Below are 27,655 nucleotides of genomic sequence, written 5' to 3' on the forward strand. Positions count from 1 at the left end.
AAAAACTCGTTAGTCGGGACACTCGTAAGTCAAGCCCCACTGTAGATCCCTATGTGGACAGTGAATATGACTTACACTGCTGGGACTTGCGAGCGCCTGCCAGGCACAATGTTAGATTAAAACCCCACTTGCTTTTGCAGTGCAGATTAGTTACAGTCGTTAAGGGGAGAGTCTCCTACTTGATCTTGTGGCATCAAAAATTCTAATATGATAGCAAGATGAGAAAGTAAAGAAGGAAATCCTGAAGTTTTTGAAATGAGGAGAAACTACCTTTTCTCATTCTAAAATATTGGGATTGCCCAGTGGAGAAGTTGAGTCTCAGGTGAGGAAGGTCAGCACACGTTAACTTGCTCACTTGTGCTGACCAGTGTTCCCTGGGAATTATATAAAGTGAGGAAGGAGGGGTGTGTGTCTGAGGCGCTGAACTTATGATCCACCAAGTAAGGTTTTAAAGTTCAGGTGATCACAGCAGTTTTTGGAGCACACCTGGAACAATCCTTTTCTTTCAACTCTAAGTTAGAATTTGTGATTATTTAGATAGAAGCTGCTTTGAGCTGACATTGAGTCATAGGTGGAGGAAAATAAAATTTGCCAAAACAACAAAAGTTGTAAACAATGATATAGGATACATGTTTAACTCATAGAACACATTAAAAAATAAAACTAGTATTTCCCATTACAGTACCATAACATTTATGTTGGAAAACTGAAAAATACTACCTAAATAGAGTCCTCTTTCTCCCTATTCCTCAAAAAACTCCAAACAGAGAGGAGAAACCAAGATGGCAGCATAGGTAAACACCTGAAATTGCTGCCTCGCACAACCACTTCAAAACTACAACTAAAAGACAAAACAGACATCATTCAGGACCACAGGGAGGCTGGCTGAGTGGAAATTCTACAACTAGAAGGAAAGAGAAAAGCACACTGAGACTCAGAGGAGGTGCAGAAATAAAGTGCAGAGGTACGGAGGCGCACGAGGAAAGAGCTGGCAACGGAGGACGCTGGTGTCTTTTCCAATCGGGAGGGAGTCTCAAGCTCCCGACAACTCTGAACTCCAGTTCCAGGCGAGTCTCTGGGGACCCAGACTCATAAGGGGAGAAACTGGACTGTCTGGCATAGGGCGGAACTCGAGAGCGGCTTTCTCTCAGAGGTGCTTGCAGCGATTACCGCAGGACACTGAGACCCGGGGGCCTCTTAGGGTAGGACGGAGGAGCAGCCATAGCTGTTTGCTCCGCCCTGTTGATTCCCTGAGACCCTGCCCCACCCAAGCTGTGAGCAGAGGCTTTTGCATATGAATAGGCTGGCCATTTGCAATCTAAAATTACCTAACAAACTGCAGCTGGGTCAGACAGACCCAGAACATCCAAAAGAAGGCTCAAGGCCCCACAGCAGCTTGCATTGCTTCACAGCTGGGCCTCATCTGGGCACCTCCAACTTCAAACAAGGAAGAGGAATCTGCAGATCTCTCTGTAGCTCCTGCTGGGTAGCCTCAGGCAGAGGCTAGATTAGCACCTCCTTAGAGATCCAAGAGCCTGTGTACCCAGTGGTCAGATTGGGACCATCCAGATTACAACTCCTCAGATCCATAAGGGACACACTCAGGGGGCAGACTCAGTGAGCACCAAAGCCCCACTGAAGCAAGTCTTGCCCCAGAAGGGTGTCTTCAGCGCAGAAGTTCTCCCACTGTAAACACAGCTGATTTTCACAGACAATTGGCCTGGAGGTCAACTCCTCCCAGTGATACCAACAACAGTCAAGGCTTAACTACAACAAGACTGTGCACACAGCCCACAAAGGGGTGCACCAAGAGTGTCCACCTCAGGTAATTGGGGAGGCTAAGCCACTGGGCCCTATAGGACACCTAGCACACAAAGACACTCTATCAACACAGGGAAGCAGCCAAAATGCGGAGACAAAGAAACAGATGACAAATGACAGAAATGGAGGAAAGCAAACGACTAGATATAGAGTTCAAAACCACAGATATAAGGTTTTTCAAGAATTTTCTAGAAACCACCGATAAATTTAGTGAGACCCTCGAGGATATGAAAAAGGACCAACTAGAAATTAAGCATACACTGACTGAAATAAAGAATATTATACAGACTCCCAACAGCAGACTAGAGAATCGCAAGAATCAAGTCAAAGATTTGAAATACGAAGAAGCAAAAAAAAACCCAGCCAGAAAAGCAAAAAGAAAAAAGAATCCAAAAATATCAAGATAGTGTAAGGAGCCTCTGGGACAACTTCAAATGTACCAACATCCGAATTATAGGGGTGCCAGAATAAGAGAGAGAGCAAGATATTGAAAACCTATTTGAAGAAATCATGACAGAAAACTTCCCCTACCTGATGAAAGAAATAGACTTCCAAGTCCAGGAAGCGCAGAGAACCCCAAACAAAAGGAATCCAAAGAGGACCACACCAAAACACATCATAATTAAAATGCTAAGGGCTAAAGACAAAGAGAGATTCTTAAAAGCAGCAAGAGAAAAACAGTTAGTTACCTACAAGGGAGTACCCATACGACTGTCAGCTGATTTCTCAACAGAAACTATGCAGGCCAGAAGGGAGTGGCAAGAAATATTCAAAGTGATGAATAGCAAGAACCTACAACCAAGATTACTTTATCCAGCAAAGCTATCATTCAGAATTGAAGGTCAGATAAAGAGCTTCACTGATAAGAAAAAGCTAAAGGAGTTCATCACCACCAAACCAGTATTATATGAAATGCTGAAAGGTATTCTTTAAGAAGAGGAAGGAGAAGAAAAAGGTAAAGATAAAAATTATGAACAACAAATACATATCTATCAACAAGTGAATCTAAAAATCAAGTGAATAAAAAATCTGATGAACAGAGTAAACTGGTGAATATAATAGAATCAGGGGCATATAAAGGGAGTGGACTGACAATTCTCGGGGGGAAAGTGGTGTGGGGGGTGTGGGAAGAGACTGGACAAAAATAGTACACCTATGGATGAGGACAGTGGGGGGGTAAGGGCAGAGGGTGGGGTGGGAACTGGTTTGAGGGGAGCTATGGGGGGAAAAAAGAGGAACAACTGTAATAATCTGAACAATAAAGATGAAAAAAACAACAACCTCCAAACAAAAAAATCTAAGAACCATTTTCATGTATTTCTGCCATATTTTAAAAAAGCTTTTTTGTTGCCCTAGCCGGTTTGGCTCAGTGGACAGAGCGTCAGCCTGCCGACTGAAGGGTCTCGGATTTTATTCTGGTCAAGAGCACATGCCTGGGTTGTGGGCTCAGTCCCCAGTGGGGGGCCTGCAGGAGGCAACCGATCAATGATTCTCTCTCATCATTGATGTTTCTGTCTCTCTCCCCCTCTCCCTTCCTCTCTGAAATCAATAGAAGTGTGTATGTGCGTTTTAAAAAAAGCTTTTTTGCAAATATTTATGATGATCCTGTATAAAATGTTGGGTCCTGCTTTTAATATTCATTATAAGTACTTGGAAGGGATGACATTTGTTTTTAGGCAGAAAATCCTGGTCTTTGTGCTGGGTCTTAGCTTTAAAAATTCTAACACTTTGTAGAGTACTTAAAACGGGTAAAAGTGTAATGTACATTGCCCAGACATTCAGTCTGTCACTCAGTAATCAATGGACTCCCATTGGGCAATGGGCATTGTGAGAGGCATGGAAGATACAAAGATCAAAACAACCCAGTTCTTGCCCAGCTGGCGTGGCTCAGTGGTTGAGCATTGACCTGTGTACCACGAGGTTGCGGTTCAATTCCTGGTCAGGACACATGCCCGGGTTGTGGGCTTGATCCCCAGTGTGGGGCATGCAGGAGGCAGCTGATCAATGATTCTCTCTCATCATTGATGTTTCTATCTCTCTCTCTCTCTCTCTCCATCTCTCTTCCTCTCTGAAAAAAATGTATTAAAAAACAATCACCACAACAACAAAAACCCAGTTCTTCTCTCCAGGAGCTGGCCTTTTGGTGGGAACAGAAACCAAGACATGCAGTGCACTTAAGAACTGAAATAAAGGTGCCAGCAGAGAGCTAGGGGAGCAAAGAAGAATGACTCCTTTTACTTGAAGAAGTCAGGCAAGGCTTAAAAACTGGGATGAGATTTGAGCTGAGTCTCAAAGTGAGGAGAGTACATTTATTACAGGAGGGCTGGTCGAGATCTGAGACAGTTCTGTGTAGCATGCACATTGGCCATTGGGAGACAAAGACTTATCAGGTTGGAACCTGTCTATGAAAGTCCTTGATACCATGGGAAAGAGTTGGGGTTTTATTCTATTGTTTCAGTAAGCCCAGCCATGATGAACAAACAAGGGAGAGTTGATTGATGGTTGCTTGAAGTCAGAGAAGAGTTGAGATAAATAGCATGAAGGCAGGCAGGGCTGCAAGTCAGAAGAAAGGTTTCTAGGACCTTTCTACAGGTGAAGTGATAAAATTTGGAATACTCAGATGTGGGGACAGGTGGAAGTCGTGGGGAGGGAAGAGTAGGAGTCAACTAGATATTAGGTTGGAAGCCTCAATAGATGATGATGCCGCTATGGGAAACAGAGAAAATAGGAAATGGAAGAGGGTGTGGGCAGGCCATCTCCTGGCCTCCTCCCATGCCTCGGTAACTTCTATTCTCCTTTGGAGATCCAGCTCTCCTAGAAAGCCTTCCCGCCCCCTCTACTGGGGTTGCTGCTGTTGTGATTTTGAAAACCCCTATGCTCACTCCATCACAATACTTTCCATATTTCGTAATTACTCATCCCTCCTACCTGGGCAGGAGGAAATCAAAGCTCTGCACCTGCCCAGGGGAGGAAAAGGTGTGAGACTCAAATCGGAGTACCCCCGTTCTCTACTTAAGGGGATGAAGCCTGGCAGTGAGCACCATTTTCCCAGCACACCACAGAGTGCCTCAGGCTTTCTGGGTGATGTATTAAGATATGCTATCAGCCACCCCTGGTGCTGCTTGTGTGCTCGCTTGGTGGGAACCTAGTAAGTCTTTGTGAAGTGGCAGCCGAGGAGACTGGTGCTCACCATGGCCGAAGAAAGGCCCTAAGAAGGAGTCCAGACTGAGAACAACCATCATATTCATTTGAAGGTGATGGGGCAGGGTGGTTCTGTGGTGCAGTGTAAAATTAAGAGGCATATCTCTTAGTAAACTAATGTGGTGGACAGGGTTTGTCAATGAGGCAGATCAGCTTCCAATTTAATGGGCAGCCTGTCAATGAAGCAGACACACTGCACAGTTGGACATGGAGGATGAAGATACAATGGATGTATTCCTGTAGCAGAGAGGAGGGGCCTACTAAACAGTGCCTTACTCCAGAACTTGGTTTCTTCAGACCAAGACATATTCTCAAGTAGAAAACTGCCATTTAGTTCCCCCACCTCCTGCACCCTCTCACAATCTGGGACCCCTCAGGGGATGTCAGACTGCTGGTTTAGGCCCGATCCCCATAGGCCAGGCTGAGGGACCCCACCGGTACACAAATCTGTGCACCGGGCCTCTAGTATGCATATAAGATCTTTGGTTAATCTCTTCACACACACACCCCCCTTCCCTATGAAATTCATCAGTCTGTTCCATGTTTCCATGCCTGTGCATTGAGCGTCTGCCCTCTGGTGGTCAGTGGGCATCATAGCTACTGGTTGAACAGTTGGACACTTAGCATATTAGCCTTTTATATATATAGCTATATATAGAGGGAGAAACATAAATGTGAAAGAGAAACGTAGACTTGCTGCCTCCTGTACCTGCCCTGACTGGAGATTGAACCCACAACCTGGGCTGGGCACCTGCCCTGACCAGGAATTGAACCTGTGACTTTTTGATGCATAGGATAGCACTCCAACCAACCAAGAGCCACATCAGCCAGGAACTGATGGTACGTTTTTTAAATAACATTTTTTTTTTATTGATTTCAGAGTGGAATGGAGAGGGATAGAAACATCAATGATGAGATCATTGATTGGCTGCCTCCTGCTGGCACCCAGGACCATGGGCAGGCAGCTTCTGTCTCCTGGGCTGCAGCCAGCAGCAGGTGCTGGCGCCGTTGCTTTGCCTTGCTGGCTTTGTCAGGGAGGACGTCCGGATGACGTCTGGTCTAATTAGCATATTACTCTTTTATTAGTATAGACAGTCACTGTGCTGTGCATCACATCCCTCTGATTTAATTATTTTATAACTGGATGTTAGCACCTTTTGACCCTCTTCATTAATTTTGTCCACACCCTACCCCCATCTCTGGCAGTCACCATTTCTTCTCTATAAGCTTGTTTTTGTTTTTGATTTTGTTTTTAGATTTCACATGTAAGTGAAATCATATAGTAATTTTCTTTCTCTGACTTATATCACTTAGCAGCATAAAATCTTCAAACCCCATCCATGTTGTTGTAAATAGCAAGATTTCCTTATTTTGTGGCTGAGCAATAGTCCAGTACACACACACACACACACACACACACACACACACACACACTTTCTTTATCCATTCATCTATCTAGGATGCTTCCAAAAGAGCTTTCTTAAACATTAGCCTTATCTTCTCATAGTTCTGTCTCAAAACCATTCAAATCAATGCACAACAGGTTATTGTTAATAATTATGAACATTTATTAGGTACCAAGAGTATATTGCAAAGGTTGCTATATAAAAACAGAATTAGCAATATAGTGTCCCTGCCATTGAGCTTACAATCTAAAATGAAATACAATAAGAATTCTGTAAGCCTACCTTGAAATTTCCTGAACTTAGAAATGGCTGTTTTGGAAATAAGTGAGGAAAATGACCTATGATTTCAAGTGCAGTGTTAATAAGGCTTTGAACTTGACCCAAAGAATGTTTAATTTGTATCCAGGCATTTTCCCCAATTATATCAGGCTTAGCAAAAAAAAAAAAAAAAAAAAAAAAAGCACTTAGAAATTTGGTAACAACAATGAATTTTAACTGGAAGTTAAAACTGCCTTGCTGGACTTTAAACAAAGAAATGCTTACTAGCCTGAGTTTTTTCACAGCTAGGAAAAGCTTCACAAAAAATATTATGAACTACACCAAATTTGTCTTCTATTCCAATACAACTTTTCAACTTTTTCTTCCTTTCTCACCTGTAAGAGCTCCAATGATAGCCCTATAAGGGAAGAAAGTACTGTATCTAGATAAAATACCCTAATAAGTTGAACTTCCAGAAAATATTAATTCATGCTTTAAAAGGAGTCAAAACAGCACTGGGACCTCTGGCTGCAGGACAGGCGGCCACATAGGTGTGTAAACAAAGCAGCCCAGCCCAGTGCACACGCCTTCACAGGGATTCAGAATATAGGAGAAAGGAAAAAGAATCTAGTTAATTGTTTGCTTTTCTGCTCCGTATTTCTGGTGTAGGCATATTTTTAGAATTTAGCATCAAGACCCTACACTGCAAACCCTGTACGTACTCTTTTACCTCTATCCATACTATATATATTAATAAATACCTTCAAGGTTTTCATTGCTGGTCATAAAGCAGCTGACAAGGCACACTGAAGAGATTTTGATTCTTACTGTCAAATGCAAAGACTTTTAAACTTCTGAACACATGCAGTCTTAAACTATATTTTTAATTATTTTCAATCATTTGTAATTCTTTGAACTCTAGAAGAACACTAAAAATAAGTTATTGGTTATAAGTTATCTGAAACCTGAAATAGAATTTGCCCTGTAACATGCATACACAAACTTTTCAATACAAATATTTTAATGGCAGAGTGGTAGCATTGTGAGGTGATATTTTTAATGGCAAAACAGTATTTTAGCAATTTTTGTAAAAAACAATAACTTTCCTCTTAGAAGTCCATCTTGGCACTTTTCTTTTAAATGATAACACAGCAGAAACATGTAAATAATGTTCACAACTAAATGCTTTGCATACAAGTTTATCAAGAAAGAATGGTCCAGAAACTTCAGAATAAAACCTTTTATGAAATAGATTAACTCACTACTTTTGACCTAAAATTGACACTTAAACATCCCTCTTCTAATTTAAGTGCAATTTATATATCTTACTTAAAGCAAATAAAATCAAATAATTGTAAGATCTGAAATGAAAAACTTGAAACACATATCAACATGCTTCTCCTCTAATAAGATGGCAGAAATTAATTTGAATGTGTTTCCCAAAAAGGGAGAAAACAAATTTTAAAAATATAATCATAATGTGGTAAATGATTCTGAGTTTATAAATCTCAACCAATACACTTGTTTTTAGTTAGTACTATACAGAACAGCTAGAATTCCTGATTAGTGTATGTTTTTCTAAGGCAGGGCAAGTTTATGTACAAAGCATAGATATTAACTTGGTTATAAAGGCAATATGACTAAAACGTGGTTATAAAGGCAACATGACCAAATACATTCACTTTTTTTTTAAGTGATACATTTCAAGCTACATAAAATTTAATTTCATGTCCTAGTCTAGGACTACATCTTTGATATTAAGCTTAGAAGCATAACTACTCTAATTACAAAATAAAAAAACTTTCATTTTCCAATACTGCAAAGTATATTGTATTTTCAAATACAGAGAATAAAATTTTTTGCACAAAATTTAAAAAGGCGAACTATTTAGCCAGCTATAACTACTGTTAATTGTATGAAGGAAGAAGTTCACAAGGAGAATAATATATAAAGCTAAGCATAATTTTAAAAAACTAAGCATAATTATTGCATTTTACAACAACAAAAAGTCCAAGTAGTTCTGAATACACTTGTTTTGTGTTAGTAATGTGTATATTCATTTTATAGGTACCAGTTTGATAAGCATACTAAAATTCCATAAGATTTTTCTTGGTTATTTTTCTTCCTATATCCTCCCTAAAAGCAGTTGAAATTAACTTTATTTTTTAGTACAAAGTAAAATAATGTTTATATTTTTTAATCTGAGTCATGTAAAAGGTGACTCCTTACTTTCATTTTGGGACCTAAATTAAAATTTAACATTTAACCATATGGTTTTTGCTATTAAGTATAGTCTACATTTTAGTAAATTGAAAAGGGTTATTGACAAAGGCAAATCTTTATTTCATCTGTGTTTTAAATATGATCACAAACTTTTTTCTTTTTTAATGAGAAAAAGGAGATGAAGAAAATGTTCATCTAGGTCCTCTTCACTCAACTGCTTTGAGGGACAAATTTAAATAAGGATGGATCAGGTCAATAACATTGTTACTTTCTTATCTTTGCAGAAAAGAGAAAAAAAAATAAAACAAAGGAAGTTATTTCCTTCCTAAGGTCTCAGCTAGTTTCTTAAGTCTTTTCTTCAGCTCCAATGGAAATTTCTCATAGCACTTTTTACAGACTGGCTTCATATCAAACTCCACAAATTTATTCCTAAAGATAATGATAAAAAAATTAGTGAAAATATATTTAACATAAACACATAAATAATGTGAAATAATTTTACTGAAGTAAATAAAGATACTATATGATGACATGTTAGCAAAACAACTATAATTCTAATCTCAATTCCTATCATGTGGTAGATGTAAAAATTCACAATATTTGAAAAAACTTTCCTATAAATTGATCCTATGCATTAACCTATGTAATATAGAATGTATACTACAGTGTAGTCAGTGCTAAGTGTTCAGGAAATGTAGTGTAAATAGAACTAGGGAAGTAAAGTCAGTCATATTTAAAATACCATGAGAACACTTTTAAAATTAGGTAGCAATAAGGTTTTGTCTTTCCTGGTAAAAAAAGGTTTGCCTCCCACCCCACCCCCCAAAAAATCATCTGAAATAAATCTTACATCAGAGTGGGTTATTTTGGTTGGTTGGTTAACAGAAAGGCTGACAGGGGAGATACAGTAAGGTTTCAATTCCTCTTCATGAGCACAAGTGAATCAGATTCCCTGGTTGGAGAACTCAGGTCTTCTCTTTAAAAGTAAGAGCAGTAAACTGGTCGGCGTGGCTCAGTGGTTGAGCACTGACCTATGAACCAAGAGGTCATGGTTTCATTCCTGGTCAGGGCACATGCCTGGGTTGCAGGCTCGATTCCCAGTGTGGGGCATGCAGAAGGCAATCGATCAATGATTCTCTTTCATCATTTGATGATTCTATCTCTCTCTCCCTTCCTCTCTGAAATCAATAAAAATATATTTAAAAAAAGAAGCTAGAGCAGTACACATTGTTAATTTATTTGTAAAATAGTTCTGGAGAGGACAGTTTTCAGATGGCCTCCTATCTGCAATAGTGTGCTAACTTGTAATTATAATAGCTTATTACTGTTAAAATCAGGGTCCTTCATTGTGAATCAAGTAAATACACAACTTTATAACTTGTTCATTTTCTGTGAAATTATATTTAAGAAGCATTTCTGGAACAAGTCTGGCAGTATACTGTCATCTATGACAAATGATTAAATCTGCTAAAACCTTTTATTTTAAAGCTCCATATGGTAATTATTTTCTAGCTGGTTTTCAGAGATCCTAATTCAAATGTTATATTTCAATTGTCAGTTTGATTTAAACTATTGAGCTAAAAAATTTCTCCCAAAGTCTTTTTAGAACAGAAGCTATTAAAACTGCCATTTAAAAAAAAATATTTTCATTGATTTCAGAGTAAGGGCGAGGGAGAGAGAGAGAGAGAAATATGAATGATGAGAGAGAGGCATTGATCGGCTGTCTCCTCCATGCCCCCACTGGGGTGAGCCTGCAACCGGGGCATGTGCCTTGACCTGGAAATGAACCGTTACCTCCTGGTTCATAGGTAGATGCTCAACCATGGAGCCACGCCAGCTAGGCCATTCTTTTTTTAAATTAAAAGAAATTATCACTGCTTTTGGAGATACTGCTAAGCAAACCTTCCATTTTTATTTTTTTAAAGAATAGTTTATGGATTTTCAGAAAGAGAGAAAGGGAGAGAAACAGCTGCCTCCTGCATGCCCCCCACTCTGGATGGAGCCCACAACCTGGGCATGTGCCCTGACCAGGAATCGAACTGGCAACCTTTCAGTGCATGGGACGACACTCAACCCATCGAGCCACACTGGCCAGGGCCACTCTATTGTTTTAATCTCCTATTTGAATTTTAACTCCTCTTTATACACAGAAACATCAAAACTTGAAAAAATAAAGAACTTAAAACACAATGGTACCCATAAAGGAAACATGGAATAATTATGCTAACAATTCAACAGAATTTCAAATTGAAATATTTCTCATAAGAATCAGACACAGAGTTTAGAAACATCAAGAAAATGAATTCATTAACAGTAGCATATGGACATTATATGAAAGCACACATACCAGGTGGGGCAAAATGAGGTTTATAGCTGTGAGCAGCAAAAGAGTTTATTCTTATATTATTATTATTTACTATTGTATTATTTTCCATACGAACAATTGTAAACCTCCTTTTGTCCCACCCTGTACATACACCAAAGACAGTACATATCTTATTATGTACATTACGTGGCATTTGCTTAGATCTGAAACACACTGAAAGAACTTAATTATTACAGAACTTAGAACAGGAGACTTGGACTCTATCAATTAAGTTAATTTAGGCAAAGAAACCCCAAACCAGGATTTTAAAAGCTACAATTATCAGACAAAAGTACTTTAAAACTTTTCTAGTATCAAGAGATGGAAATTCTTTCCTCTGAATCCATTAAACAAAAAGAGACAGAAATCCATCCCATATTGTAATTTAAAAAAAGAGATGAGGGAATCTACAGATTAAGGGAAATAAGGGAAGTACAAGCTGGTATTAAGTGTGAGCCTTATTAATTTAAGCTCTATAATTTTAAGAATTATATAAAAGGACCAACTCTACACAGGACAGATACTTGTATTTACTCTAGCGTTTACAATACACACCAAAAAGAAATTTAGAATGTAAAAGATAAAAACATATTCTAAAGGACTAAGCAAAGAAAAAAGCTGTGAAAATGACAGAAGGGATAGAAAGTTTACAGACAGACAGGCTTTTTCTTTTTCTGCTTGTCCTTATCCTTTGCTTCTCTCTCCCGTTTGGCAAGTCGCCTCTTAAATTCTTCTGGCATTTTCTCATAACAGTGTTTGCAGACTGGTTTTAGATCAATTTCAACAAACTTATCCCTTTGAGCAGGACAAAGAAGGAATAGAAGAGAGAACAGGGAACAATTAAAGGATAACTTTTAGTTTCAGAAGGCCTGAGTAGAAAGAAGAAAAAATGAATCAAATAATTCTGTTTTTAAAAATTCTGTTTTAAAAAATGTTACCCTAAAGTTTTCAGTGTAAGGATTCACGCTGGATCAAAATGTATACTTACTTGAGTGTTAATTTAGTGTTGCAGGTAGAACAGGCAAAACAGTTCACACACCAGGCCTTGTTAAGAGCGGAGACCACTAGAGAAAAGAGGAAAGACACCTGGTGACATATTGGTATGGGAAGTGGGGGAGCTTAAATTTTCAAATCTACAGCAGAATTAAGGTTATTTCCAAGACACCTGGCAGAGGTTGTCAAGAGGTTTGCTTGCAAAAGAACCACGTAGCTAAAAACTTTAGTGTAATTAATTAGTGTTTATTGAATCAATCAATTTTATTAATTTATTTTTTCACATTAAAAACATACAAACTGAGTATTTGTCTTCCAAGGCTTCATCTTAGGAAAGATCATTATTGCCCTTTCCTTTTTCTTTCTTTTCTTAAAAACAAAACAAAACAAATCTTTTTTTTTTCCCCCAGAGAGGAAGAGAGAGAAACATCAATGATGAGAGAGAATCAATGATCGGCTGCCTCCTGCACGCCCCCTACTGTGGATCAAGCTCACAACCCAGGCATGTGCCCTGATTAGGAATTGAACTGTGGCCTCCTGGTTCATAGGTTGATGCTCAACTACTGAGCCACGCCAGCCAGGCTCTTTTTTGCATGTGTGTGTTTTTTAATCTTCACCAGAGAAGTGACGGTATTTTTTTCCATTAATTTTTTTTAAAAGAGAGAGTGGAAAGGCTGAGAGAAAAAGGAGAGAAACATTGATGTGAGAGAGAGACATTGACTGGTAGCCTCCCACACATGCCCTGAATGGGGATGGAGATCAAACCTGCAACCCAGGTATGCACCCTAGACCGGGAATAGAACCCTAGACCTGTAGTCGGCAAACTGCAGCTCGCGAGCCACATGCGGCTCTTTGGCCCCTTGAGTGTGGCTTTTCCTAAGCCTTAGGAGTACCCTAATTAAGTTAATAACAATGTACCTACCTACACAGTTTAAGTTTAAAAAATTTGGCTCTCAAAAGAAATTTCAATTGTTGTACTGTTGATATTTGGCTCTGTTGACTAATGAGTTTGCCAACCACTGCGAGACCATCCGGTGTATAGGCTGATGGTCTAACCACTAAACCATGCCAGCCAGGGCTATTATTGCCCTTTTCAACTTGTATTTTTAAAGAATATACATAGAAATTTACTTTTTCTTTCTGTATTGAAACTTTATGAGTTAATTTTTACTACTCTGTGTCTCTTGAAAATATTTGACTAAGTTTCACTTATTAGGAGACCATTCACTGAAGGCATGAATTTAGGAAACTGCACAACAACCTTTATTTATAGTTAAATATCTTTTTCTTTCCCTTGAGTATCCTATGAGGCCTATACAGTAAATGGTATGTACCACGTCTTCACACCAAAGCTTAAGTCCTCTCACTCCTGTGGACAATGCAGGGGGTACATAACATGCATTATTACATCACTCAGACGAGCTTTTTGCGCACAATGCTTGCCTACCAGCACACTTTCCACTACTTTCCTATCCCTATTGCCACTGGTCCAACAAAGGAATATGGACTAGAGAAGTAATTAAAGAAAAAAGCCCAGACATTAATGTATTCACCTACAGCAGTGTTTCTTTCAAAGCTAAGCACTTCCGTTGACAGTTTCTTTCATCTCGTAATCATCCCATGTAGGAGGAACTTTTATTTTCAATGGCACTAAGATTACTTTCTTGAACTAATCCTTTGCAAACCACATATTTCAGAAAGTATCCCAAGTTAGGTTCTCTGCTGAGAACCATGAAGCATGCTGAAAACAGGAATGTTTAAAATCTTGACAATAAGTGTCTGGCAGAACTGTTACCAAATACAGCTGCCTTCAGTTCTAGTCCATCAGCTGTGCCTAATTACCCAAGTACAAGGGTGCTAAGTCCTAGAAATGTCTACAGGTAACTGTCAGGTTTTAGCATCTGCAAGGTTAAAGTGAGTCTTCCTAACTACCATGCAGATTAAACTGTTCTTAATAAACACTGCTCTACAGCTTCCAAGTTATACAGTTCTAGGGAAAGGAAAGAGACATAGGTTTCAGGGTTGGCCATAAATGCTTTCTACACTTCCTAATGTAACAACCCTGCGGCACTAGCCTAAAGTATTATAACAAATGAGTAACAAATCCAACTCTTAGGTCATTATCATCTCACTGCTATAAATTACTTGGGAAATATGCCAAAGAAAGAGAAAAAGTAACTGATAATAATCACATTCCAAATTATAGCAATCAACCTCTTTCAATTTTCACAATTCTCAAATGTTTTTGTGTCAAAATGGTGCCATATAAAATTTCTACAGTTACTTACCATCACCTTCTATAACACGGTTGCAGTGGAAACAAACATCACCAAATAGCTGAAAATGAAAAAATGGTAAAAATTCAAGATATGTTAGAACTAAGTTTAAAACACCAAACATTTAACAAAATTTGGTTCTTTCTATCACTTAAAAACAAATAGCTGGCTACCTAAGTCCAGATTTTATCATAACTAGAGAAGATGAGTAGCAGTTCATGGACTAATTTTTACTTATGATGAAAATAATTTACTTTTCATCACTATCAAAACCAAAAAAATCTCTGGAGATGTTCCATATTTAAGGAAGCTAAATGAACATGACAACCCAAACTGGGTACAGTATTGGAGTGGAAAAAAATTTTTCTAAGTGATTTCTTTGTAACTAAAATATTGACAAGCTTAAATTCATAAAAGTATATCAAGTATCCAATGAGTACAAACAATACCTGGTTATAGTGGGTTTCACAATATGCAAGGCCCTTCCTTTCATAATGGCGATGTCCAAGAAATGGTTTTTCACACTTGGCACAAACAAAATGCTGGAAAAAAAAATGCTACATGTCATTTTTGAATTGCTGTATTTTACTTATTAAATGAAATAAAACTCCAAAGTTACACTATCCTCAGAGATGATACCTGCAGGCTTGAGGCAGCCATTTCATGGGTTCTCCTGTAGCCCTTTCATTTTTAATTCAGGTGTCTGACAAGTTACTCTAAGACCCAGCCTATTCAAACATCACACAATGAGAAAACGGCGAACGTCTGAGAGTCATCTGTAAGCAAGGGCTGTTGCTGGAGATGGACCATGACACTTTTTGCCTCAAGAAGATTTATTATCATAAACAAATTGAGAGACAAAAACCACATAATCATATCAATCAATGCAGAAAAAGCATTTGACAAAATCCAACACCCTTTCTTGATAAAAACTCTCAGCAAGTGGGAACAGAGGGATCATACCTCAACATAATAAAAGCCTTATATGACAAAACTACAGCCAACATCATAATTAATGGGCAAAAACTAAACTCATTTCCCCTGAGAACAGGAACAAGACAGGGATGCCCACTTTCACCACTCCTGCTCGACATAGTACTGGAAGTGCTAGCCATAGCGATCAGACAAGAAGAAATAAAAGGCATCCAAATTGGAAAAGAAGTAAAACTGTCATTATTCGCAGATGACATGATATTGTACATAGAAAACCCTAAAGACTCATAAAAAAACTACTAGGCTTAATAATTGAATTTGGCAACATAGCAGGATACAAAATTAGTTCCCAGAAATCTATGGCTTTTTTATACACCAATAATGAACTCACAGAAAGAGAAACTAAAAAAACAATCCCATTTACCATTGCACCAAAAAAATTAAGATGCCTAGGAATAAACTTAACCAAGGAGGTAAAAGACCTGTACTTGGAAAACTACAGGACATTGAAAAAAAGGTAGAGGAAGACATAAACAAATGGAAGAACATACCATGTTCATGGATTGGTAGAATCAACATCATTAAAATGTCCATACTACCCAAAGCAATCTATAGATTTAATGCAATCCCCATTAACATACCAATGACATATTTCACAGACCTAGAACAAACTCTCCAAAAATTCATCTGAAATATAAAAAGACCCTGGAATAGCCACAGCAATCCTAAGAAAGAAGAACAAAGTTAGAGGGATCACAATACCAGATATCAAGAGCATACAACGGAGTCAAGACAATCTCTTCAATAAATGGTGCTGGGAAAATTGGTCAAATACATGCAAAAAATGAAACCAGATCACCAACTTACACCATACACAAAATAAACTCAAAATGGTTAAAGGACTTAAATGTAAGATGGGAACCATACAAATCTTAGAAGACTCCATAGGCAGCAAAATATCAGACATACGTCATAGCAATATCTTTACTGATACAGCTCCTAGAGCAATGGAAACTAAGGAGAAAATAAACAAATGGGACGCTAAAATAAAAAGCTTCTGCAAAAAGAAACCATCAACAAAACAACAAGAAAGCCCACTGCATGGGAAAACATATTTGCCAATGCTATCTCATGTAAGAGTTTAACCTCCAAAATTTACAGGGAACTCATACAACTAACAAAAGGAAGATAAACAATCTACTCAAAAAATGGGCAAAGGACCTAAATAGACACCTTTCGAAAGAGGACATACAGAAGGCCAAGAGACATATGAAAACATGCTCAAAGTCACTAATCATCTGAGAGATGCAAATCAAAACAACAATGAGGTACCATCTCACACCTATTAGAATGGCTATCATCAACAAATCAAACAAACAAACAAACAAGTGCTGGCGAGGATGTGGAGAAAAAGGAACCCTTGTGCACTACTGGTGGGAATGCAGACTGGTGCAGCCACTGTGGAAAACAGTATGGAGTTTCCACAAAAAGTTAAAAATGGAACTCCCATTTGATCCACTTCTAGGACTATATCCCAAGAAATCAGAAATACCAATCAGAAAGGATATATGCACCCCTACATTCATAGCAGCACAATTTATAATAGCTAAGATTTGGAAACAGCCTAAGTGCCCATCAGCAGATGAGTGGAGTAGAAAACTGTGGCACATCTACACAATGGAATACTATGCTGCTATAAAAAAGAAGAAACTTTTACCAATTGCAACAGCATGGATAGAACTGGAGAGCATTATGCTAACCAAAATAAGCCAGTCAGAGAAAGATAAATATCACATGATCTCACTCATATGTGGGATATAATGAACATAAAGTAATGAACAAAAATAGATCCAGAGACAAGGTAACACTGAACAGACCGTCCAACCTCAGAGATAGGGCAGGCGAGGAGGGGAGGTTAGAGATCAACCAAAGGACTTGTATGGATGCATCTTGGCATAACCAATGGATGCAGACACTGGGGTGGTGGGGGTTTGTCCTGGTGGGTGCGAGTGGCAGGGGGTGGGGGGTCAAAAGGGGAAAAAGAAGGCTATCTAGAATGTCAACAATAAAAATGGCATTCAAATATCTAAATATAAATAAAACTTAAAAAAAAGACTTATTATTATTATTATATTTTTTTTATAGAGAGGAAGGGAGAGGCAAAAGAAACAATGTGAGAGCAAAACATTGATGGGCTGCTTCCTGCACACCCGGCCCCCTGCACTGGGGATTGAGCCTGCAACCAGGCATGTGCCCTGACCAGGAATCAAATCTGCAATCTTCCAGTGTACTGGACGGCGCCCAACCCCTCAAGCCACACAAGCCAGGGCTAGAAGATTTAAGAATAGAAGAGCAGATCCTATATTATTACCAAGAGCTCACAAAAGCAGTGTATATTCTATATTCCTAATTTTCTACAAAGGCAGTTGTCTTTAAAATGTTCACATTTAAATTTTTAAAATCTGCTTCTCCTCCTCCTCCTCCTCTTCCTCCTGCTCCTCCTCCTCCTCCTTCTCCTTCTCCTCCTCCCATGCCCTTCCTTGTTTCTCTCTTCTAAGTATATGTTTGCTGTGGTCAATAAACTCTTGCTTGCCTTTCTACCAAAAAAAAAACCCAAAAAACAAAACAACACCCGGCAGCTCTGTGGAAGCATCTGGAAGGTATGGCTCATCATGAATGACATGAGTGACACCTTTTCATGCCTCCGTGTGACAGGACGTACAGCAGGGCCAGGTTCCCGCCTCCGAGTTGGCTCAGGGAGGAGTGATCCACAGACACAGCCGACCGAGTCCGGTGCTGAGATGGGGGAACCGACGAGGGACGCAGCTGGCTGGGGCCCAGCACGTGCAACCTCTGATCTACGAAACAAACTGCTGCTCACCCCCAGCGTCCCCAGACTCTGCAGCCGGGTGCCCAGCGTGACAGAGGAGGAGGATCTACGGACACACTCACTCACCCGCTCACCCGCTCACTCCACCTGATGCAGAGCAGCCACGGGTCCCATTTCTGCCTCCCCAGTAGCCACTATGCAATGGCAGTGACGGTGTCTCCCTCTGTCATTGCCAGATCCCTGGTGCTAGTAGTTTTGTTTAACTTTTTATTGTGAAATATACAGATCATTCTTTAAAAAAAAAAAAAATTTAAAATCTCCTAATCTTGCTAACACATCTGAACCAAGGAAATTAAAAAGTACCGGTTGCCCTTACATCACACATGTAGAACTCACCTCCACATGCCACTGTTTGCCCATGGCATTTACCACACGCCCTTCAATGGGACGCCGACAAGCGCCACAGATGGGGACCCCCATTTTATCATGGCATGGCAAGCAATACAGTTCTCCTTTCAGCTCCCGGGCATCAGCAGTCAGCTCCTTCCTGTCCATGAGAAAGGTAGCCAATTGAATGATACCATCAAGAGAGAAACAAATGGACAGCAATGTGGCTAACACTTTTTAGGAGATGTTTGAAGTTATCACTACAACAATTCCTATAACTTCTTTTCCTTCCTGACAATCAGTGTAACCTGAATTAATAGGTTTGAATAGGTTCCAGATTCCTATCAAAACATCAGTATCATACACTAATGGTAAAATGTACAAGTCAGATACATACCATCACACTGGTATTAGCTAACATTTCTTTGTCTATTATCACATTACAGTCCATTTGTCTTTCTTAAAAGCGAATAATAACAATACTGAGGATAGACTCAGTGACATTATCTTTCCAAAATAACCAAGGAGTTTGGAGACTAGTTCCATTAATAATTATTATTTAAACTGTGACAAGCTTTTAGGAATAGTTACAGTTTAATAGGAAATAAACAAATGAAATGACCAGAATTTTCTGTTTCCAAATGCTTAAGTATGCTATTATTTTCCATCTCCTGTGTCAATAAACAGCCCCAATTAGCCAAATGGAATTGTTTGAATTTCATCTGTTTAAATAATTATTTAAAAGTGCTAACAGGGCACATCCCCAGTGGGAGGTGTGCAGGAGGCAGCTGATCGATGTTTCTCTCTCATCGATGTTTCTGACTCTCTATCCCTCTCCCTTCCTCTCTATGAAAAATCAATAAAATATATTTAAAAAAAATAAAAGTGCTAACAAAAAGTGAAAAAATATTCCACCAGAGCAAGGATAGGCAAGAAAAGCAGAAAAGCCACAAACTGATAATCACAAAAAAGATGAGGTGACTGTTCTTACATTGCAAAGCAGTTTGCTTGACATTGAGCCTACCTTGTCTTCCCTACTACAATTTAGCATGTACATTCATATTCATTATAGTAAAGTATCTTTTTCCTTTAAATTTTTATACTAGACAACAAATTCAGAGAATCACAGCCTAACAATATATCACGAGTTTTTGAAGGAAAAAAAACACAAACCTTTAGATAGAATTTAAGACATTTTGAGATAACACCCTAATTATTACAAATGCAAAAGTTATATATGTACAAAGACTTTCTAAAGCTTTTTAAATTTTTAATCCTTTATTGGAAAACAGTTTTTGGATGATTGAGGATATTTTAATATGGTCTGATTACTTCAAAGTCTGTACATGCAGGCACACGCACATTCAAGTATGCTGCACACACAATCAAATGTGGCAAAATGTTAACTGATGAAACTAAATTAAGGGCATGTAGGTATTCTTCATATTATTCTCATGACTTTTCTATAGATTAAAAATTTCCCAGATTAAAACTTAGAGGAAAACAAATTTGGTTTGCCAGAGTAACAGAAATACAGATAAATGTTATCCTTCATCTCCACTATTGTGCAGTAACAAAGAAATTGCAATACCCGCAGTTGGCACAGTTGAAGTGGTCTGGATGGTAAGGGTCGTTCTTGAATATCAGAGGCTGCTCGTCAATGATGGCGTGGCATTTCTGGCAGATGTATTTTCCAAGGCCCCTGGCTTTCTCACGATTATGACAGGGGCGACACAGATGCCTAAACGGAGCCAAAATTTTTTTAGAAACTTAGATTTAAAATCTAGGGTTCTTCCTAATAATTAAAAAGAAATGTGCTGAGAAAGAAAAGAAAGAAAAAATAGAGAAAAAGAAATATGCTTCCCATATCTCTCAAAAGAAATTAAAGAAACCATTTCTTTAGAAATCACTGTTGACTTAATAGCGCAGACTACTACTTTTCATATGAAAAATGCAAATGATCTGACTGATATTTTAGAAAATTTAAAATGCTTGTCCCACCTTTTGTGAGGCCCAGGAACACAAACGGCAGTCAAACACTGCTGCTACCCAGAAACTCCAGGGCCCTCTCCTAACAGGACCAGTTTGAGTCCTTATGTCTTAAACTGGGTGTCCCAAAGCACCGCCTCACATCCCATGAGAAAATACGCAGGACTTGTAGTAGTCACTTTATCCACCCACACCTGACAAGGATAAAATACTCCTACCTCCCAGCATTCTTGACAAACCCGATATCTGCCAGGACTTCCTGGCAGAGGTCACAGCAGAAGCACTCAGGATGCCAGCTGTTATTCATGGCTTTGATAACTCGGCCAATGATGAATTCACCTGTGCAAAAGTGACACACAAAGTATATCCATTGTGGCATTTTATTGCTAAAAGCAGTGAAGGGAAAAATCACGAAGAAAAAACACACACATTTAAACCTTTCTCCACAAAAAGGAACTTTTTATGTATGTGTTTAACATTACTAGTATTATATTAGAAAAACGTTTTCTATATCATCTGAGTGCTTGTTTTTTATTCTGTAGTTCTGTATTTTCGAGCTGTCTTATTAAATCTCTGAATCTGCCTTTCCTTTCCCAAACAATTACCGGGCTCTCTTGAATGCCTTTTGGTAATTTCTGGCCATTAATGATACAGAAAACTGAAATCCACAGCACATTTTCTTTTAACCTAGGCTTAATTTCTTCTCTCATTAAACCTTTATAACATTCTACTCAGTTTCTCCAATCTCTGGAGGCCTTCTAGTAGAGCTGTTAGCAACCGGTGAAGTGGCTAAGGTGCAAGCCAGCCCAGCACCTGTAACCACAGGCAATCTCTAAGCAACTATGCACCTCACTGACAATCTTCTCTGTCTCCCTCCTGGCAAATCCAAAAGCAAGTAGGGTAAATGAACATTCCATAAATGTTAATTTAACAGAAGTCTCAGTTAATCCTGAAATAACTTTATACTAGATGTCCTTAAAAATCAATTCTCTCTGGGTTTTTATACTCTTCCAGTTTGTTATATATTATTAGAGGCCTGGTGCACAAATTTTGGCAGGCGGGCGGGGGAGAGGGGGCGGGATTGGGGAGAGAGTCCCTCAGTCCAGCCTGCACCCTCTTGCAGTCTGGGTCTTTCGCAGTCCAGGACCCCTTGCTCCTACCGCCTGCCTGCAGCGGAGGCAGGAGAGGCTCCCACCACCATTGTTCTGCTCGCCAGCCGTGAGCCCGGCTTCTGGCTGAGCGGCGCTCCCCCTGTAGGAGAGTACTGACCAACAGGGGGCAGCTCCTGCATTGAGTGTCTGCCCCCTGGTGGTCAGTGCACATCATGGCGACTGGTTGTTCCGCCGTTTGGTCGATCTGCATATTAGGGTTTTATTATATAGGACTAATAGGCAAGAGGACAGAAAAGTACCTAAATGTTATGCCTAATGAGCACCAAAACCCACTTTTATCATTGACACTTAAACAACTTAACACATTAAGTGCCCAGTCAATCACAGGTGACTGACACTATACTTTCTGTCCGGAAGACAAAACAGGCTGGGCGCTTAACGTGTTAAGTAACTTTGAAACTTACTTTTTATTTTACATTCAGCAGTGAGACTTACCGCACTGATGGCAGCAGGGTGCAAAAAGCATCTGAAAATCATGTTCACAGTACTTCCTCCCTTCAAACTGAAATAGAAAGTATTTGTAAACATGAATATAATTGTTCTATGCAGACAAATAGGAAAGATAGTTTTGATCTAAGAGCTCTGCCCTAAGAATTTATAATTCTACTAAGATTTTTAAAAGCAGATATACTTTTGTATCTTCCATACATCTACATGTGGGCTCAGGAAAGATACAATGAACAAGTTGAGGCTAGAATTAACATAGTGCCCAAAGAATGCAGTGACCTGGCCTATAACTATACTTAATTGTTGTTGTTTTGTTTTGTTTTTTTCTCACATGCTCCATGTTTAAGAATCTGATGAAAACTACAGACCCCACTCCCCAGAAAATACACATATACATACAAGTCCTTTTCCACATTCTTTAAGGTTGATATCTAAAATATTTTACTCTAGGCTTAAATATTTACAAAAGGTAAACATTCCAGCATACTTAAAATTTAAACATCTTAAAATGGCACCAAATCCTTATTTACATCCTTCATTTCTCTCCTTGAACTGTTTCTATTTTATTTTTATTTATTTTTTTACGTATATTTTATTGATTTTTTACAGAGAGGAAGGGAGAGAGATAGAGAGTTAGAAGTTAGAAACATCAATGCGAGAGAAACATCGATCAGCTGCCTCCTGCACACTCCCCACTGGGGATATGCCCATAGCCAAGTTACATGCCCTTGACCGGAATCGAACCTGGGACCCTTGAGTCTGCAGGCTGACGCTCTATCCGCTGCGCCAAACCGGTTAGGCTGTCGAGTCAGCCTTGACGTTGGACCGAAAAGGGTTAAAGGGCCAACACACAAAATTCCCTGTGGAGCCATCCACTTTGGGCTCTGGCAGAGGGAGGGCAGAGTGGACTGGAGCTGTGTGAGCAGAAGCCAGGATTGGGAAGTCAGGAGTTAGAGCTGAGAAGGCAGATACCCTCGCTTTCCTGTGCTGAGTCATTCCCTCACACAGCAGAGGACATCTTTCCTACAAACACATTTGCCTTGCCTGAGGGGAAGACAGTTGACCCACCCTATTGGAAAATACCTTGCCCTGAGGCCACTTAAGAGACTAAAAATAACAATTAGCCTCCAGGCAGAAGCAACTGCCCCACCGTGTTGGAAAAAAAACCTCTCAACACACCTGAGGACAATAGCCTGGGACCATTCAAGTTGAATCCTATCAGTCTATGAGCAGAGGTGGTCTCTGAAGGCTTTGAGTCATTGCCTGATCTAATTAGTCAAAAACAGTGTTTGACACTATCCTTCACTAAAGATTGAGAGGCGTAGAGGATCTACTTAATACAAGCATGTCAAACTCCTGGCCCACAATGAATATTTTTGTGGCCCAGCCAATACAACAGTATGTAAGAAACATTATAATAAAAATTTTGTAACCAACTTTTACAATATTCTTTATACATAATCTATATATATAAAAGCCTAAGCGACCGTTACGACCAAGTGACCAGAACCACTGAGTGAACAGTTGCTATGATGTGCACTCACCACCATGGGGCAGACGCTCAATGCAGGAGCTGCCCCTTGGTGGTCAGTGTGCTCCCACAGCCAACCTTCTGCGGCCCCTCCCCCTGACTGGCCAACCTCCTGCAGCACCTCTCTCTGGCTGACTGGCTAACCTCCCGTGGTCCCTCCCTCCGGCCGGCCAACCTCCCATGCACTCCACCCCCCAGACAGCTGGCCCCCCGACCAGCTGATCAAACCCTGGGGTCCCTCACCCCAGCTGGCTGGCCCCCTGATAGGCCTCAATTGCCGGCCAGGCCGAGGGCCCCGACCTGTGCACGATTCATGCACCAGGCCTCTAGTTATGAATAACGAACTACAATGTTTGCTAATGACTGATTACTATGATCATGTTACATTCATTTCCCTTACATGCCTTATGTGCAGGCACACCATTTCTCTCCACTAATGCTAGCAGTCAATATTTTAGCAGCTGATTGCCATGTCATTAGTCTTGGGCTGATTTGTTTGGTGTACACAACAGGAAATATTTCACTTTCAGAGAACTAGAAAAATAGGTTTATTTGTGTTACGCTTATTAATTTGTGCAGTTATTCAGTGTCTGCTAAAAACATTAATTTTTATTAAAATGTTCTATTATTTTATGTTAACAGTACTTATTTATTTCAGTCCTTTGTATTCAGCATGTCTCTATAGAAATAAACCTACGTTTCTATGAAAACTGAAACTTGTTTTCTTGCGGCCCACATAAACTTAAACTGTGTTTATTTGGCCAGCATTAGCCTTTGAGTTTGACCTAATACATAGTCACAAATCCAAACAGACAGCCAAAATGAGGAGACAAAAAAACAACCCTCAAATGAAAGAACAAGAGAATTCTCCAGAAGAGATAACTGAAGCAGAGATAAGGAATTTATCTGAAACAGAGTTCAGAGTAATGATGGTAAAGATGCTCAACAGCATGAAAAAAGATATAGTAACTATGCAAAATAACCCCCCAAAACAGTCGGAAATAAAGAATGACATAACACAAATAAAGAACACATTGGAAGGAATACACAGCAGATTAGGGGAAGCTGAGGATAGAATCAGTGAATTAGAAGACAGGGTTGAAAAAAATCACTCAATCAGAGAACCAATAAGAAAAAACAATTAAAAAACAGGAAGACAGCTTAAGGGAGCTGTGGGACAATGTGAAACATAACAATATTAGAATAACAGGTGTGCCAGAAGAGGCAGAAAGGGAGAAAAGGATAGAGAATGTGTTTGAAGAAATAATGGCAGAGAACTTCCCTAACCTGATAAACGAAAAAGTCACACAAGTTTAGGAGGCACAGAGAACCCCAAGCAAGAAGAACCCAAACAGGCCCACACCCAGACACATTCTAATTAAAATGCCAAAAATTAAAGACAAAGAGAGAATCTTAAGGGCAGCAAGAGAAAAGCAAACTGTTACCTATAAAGGAGCTCCAACAAGGCTGACACCTGATTTCTCATCAGAAACTCTACAGGCCATAAGGAAATGGCATGAAGTACTCAAGGTAATGGAAAGCAAGCATCTGAAACCAAGTTTACTATATCCAGCAAGGATATCATTCAAAATATAATGGTCCAATAAAGAACTTCCTAGACAAAAAAAAGGCTAAAGGAGTACATCACCACCAAGCCAGCATTACAAGAATGTGAATGGGATTGCTGAGAAGAAGAAACAGAGAGAGAAATCAGGGCATACAGAATCAAAATAGCAATAAATAAGTATCTATCAATAACCCTAAATGTAAATGGATTAAATACTTCAATCAAAAGGCATAGGGTGGCTGAATGAATACAAAAACATGACCCAACTATATGCTGTGAACAAGAGACAAACACAGGATGCGAGTGAAGGGACGGAAAAATTTTTCCATGAAAATGGAAGAAAAAAACAAACCTGGAGTAGCCGGAGCATATCTGACAAAATAGACTTCAAAATCAAGGCCTTCAAAGAGACAACTAAGGTCACTACATAATACTAAAGGCATCGATCTAACAAGAGGATATAACCTTGGTAAACATATATGCACCCAATATAGGAGCACCTAAATATATATATATATGTATATATATATATATTTCTAGAGGACTTTAATGGAGGGATTGACAACAATACAGTCATAGTAGGGGACTTTAACACCCCACTGACTTCACTGGCTAGATCTTCCAGACAAAAACTTAACAAGGAAACAGAGAATCTAAAGGACACACTGGATCAGAGGGATTTAATTGACATTTATAGAACATTTCACCTGAAAGCAGCAGAATATACATTCTTCTCAAGTGTACATGGATTATTCACAAAGATAGACCACATTTTAGGACACAAAACAAGTCTCTACAAGTTCAAGAAGACTGAAATCATAGCAAGCATCTTCTAGATCACAGTGGAATGAAATTAAGATTCTTTGCCTTTAACCTTTGCCATTTTAATTATGATTTGTCTTAGTGTGGGCCTCTTTGGACTCATCTTATTTTGGACTATCTGCACTTCCTGGTCTTGTGTGTCTTTTACCTTGACCAGGTTAGGAAAGTTTTCAGTCATTATTTCTTTAAAGAGGTTCTCAATCCCTTGCTCTCTCTCTTCTCCTTCTGGTACCTTTTTAATGCAAATGTTGCTATGCTTGATGTTCTCACAAAGGTCTTTAGACTTCCCTCATTTTTTAAAATTCCTTTTTTCTTTTTGTTGCTCTGCCTGGGAGTTTTCTGTTATCTTGTCTTCTAAATTTAATCCTCTGCTTTATCTAATCTTCTATTGATTCCTTCTAGTGTATTCTTCATTTCAGATACTGTCTTTACTTCTGATTCTTTTTTATGGTTTTTATGTCTTTTTTAATGCTTATTTTCTCTGGTTAAGTTCTCACTGAATTCATCCATTCTTAAGTTCCTCGAGCATCCTCATAATCATTATTTTGAACTCTGCATCTGGTAGCTGCTACATTTCATTTAGTTCTTTTTCTGGGAACTTTTCCTGTTCTTTCATTTGGGGCATATTTCTTTGTCTCCCCATTTTGTCTGCCTTTTTCGTTTGTCTTTGTGTATTAGGTAGGTCTGCTATGACTCCCAATCTTGGTATGGTGGTCTTATGCAGTTGGAATCTTGTGGGGTTCCATGGTGCAATCTTCCTGATCACCTGACCTAGGTGCTCCAGGAATATCCCTTGTGTGGGTTATGTGAGCCCTCTTGCTGTAGTTGATTCTGTTTTAAAAAATATTTTTAAATATATTTTTATTGACTTCAGAGAGGGAGGGAGAGAGAGATAGAAACATCAATGATGAGAAAGTATCATTGATTGGCTGCCTCCTGCACAATGCCCACTGGGATCAAGCTCACAACCCAGGCATGTGCTCTGATCGGGAATCAAACCATGACCTCCTGGTTCATAGTTCGAGGGTCAAGCACACCGGCTGGGGTGTAGTTGAGTCTTGATTGCTGTTGGCCCATCCGTGATTGGGGTTAACCCTCAAGCTGGCAGAGTATGAGGATTGAACCTGAGCCATAGTGGTGGGTTGCCACCCAAAGCAGAGTTGGCCCCAGCCTCGTCTGGTGCCTGCTGGGATCTCTCTTTGGTTGTGCTACGTGCATGACTAACTGGGTGGTGCTCTGCTGTGATCTGAAGCCCATCACCAGGTATGTTGGTTCTGGGTCTACTTGGGCAGGACCCCAGTGTAGGTCAATATCAGACATTGCCTATAACTGGCCTTGGGATACTTTTCTGAAGCTACCATGTTATCTGCAGTTTGTGACTGCCTCTACTGAGCCTGCAAGCACATGGGAGGGGCCAAGCTATGTACAAAGGCT

General features: G+C 39.4%; 1 protein-coding gene across 6 annotated transcripts in view; it reads right to left on the reverse strand.

Moving 5' to 3' along the window:
- Positions 1-6,566: 6,566 nt before the first annotated feature.
- Positions 6,567-27,655, reverse strand: part of LIMS1 (LIM zinc finger domain containing 1) — a 133,046-nt gene continuing 111,957 nt past the window's right edge. For 3 of the 6 annotated variants that reach the window (XM_014453159.2, XM_014453160.2, XM_014453161.2), the window contains exons 3-11: positions 22,290-22,356; positions 20,901-21,021; positions 20,285-20,434; positions 18,703-18,853; positions 14,993-15,085; positions 14,556-14,604; positions 12,263-12,338; positions 11,930-12,069; positions 9,217-9,338 (exon numbers count right to left, since the gene is read on the reverse strand). In XM_014453159.2, the coding sequence (XP_014308645.1) occupies positions 9,337-9,338; positions 11,930-12,069; positions 12,263-12,338; positions 14,556-14,604; positions 14,993-15,085; positions 18,703-18,853; positions 20,285-20,434; positions 20,901-21,021; positions 22,290-22,356 (849 nt within the window). In that variant the 3' untranslated portion in view covers positions 9,217-9,336. Of the gene's footprint in view, positions 9,339-11,929; positions 12,144-12,262; positions 12,339-14,555; positions 14,605-14,992; positions 15,086-18,702; positions 18,854-20,284; positions 20,435-20,900; positions 21,022-22,289; positions 22,357-27,655 lie in introns of all 6 variants that reach the window. The other 3 variants (XM_006085744.3, XM_006085743.3, XR_002828490.1) reach the window with 2 other exon arrangements.

The sequence above is a fragment of the Myotis lucifugus genome, unplaced genomic scaffold (genome assembly GCF_000147115.1).
Source record: "Myotis lucifugus unplaced genomic scaffold, Myoluc2.0 scaffold_21, whole genome shotgun sequence".
Lineage (NCBI taxonomy): Eukaryota > Metazoa > Chordata > Mammalia > Chiroptera > Vespertilionidae > Myotis > Myotis lucifugus.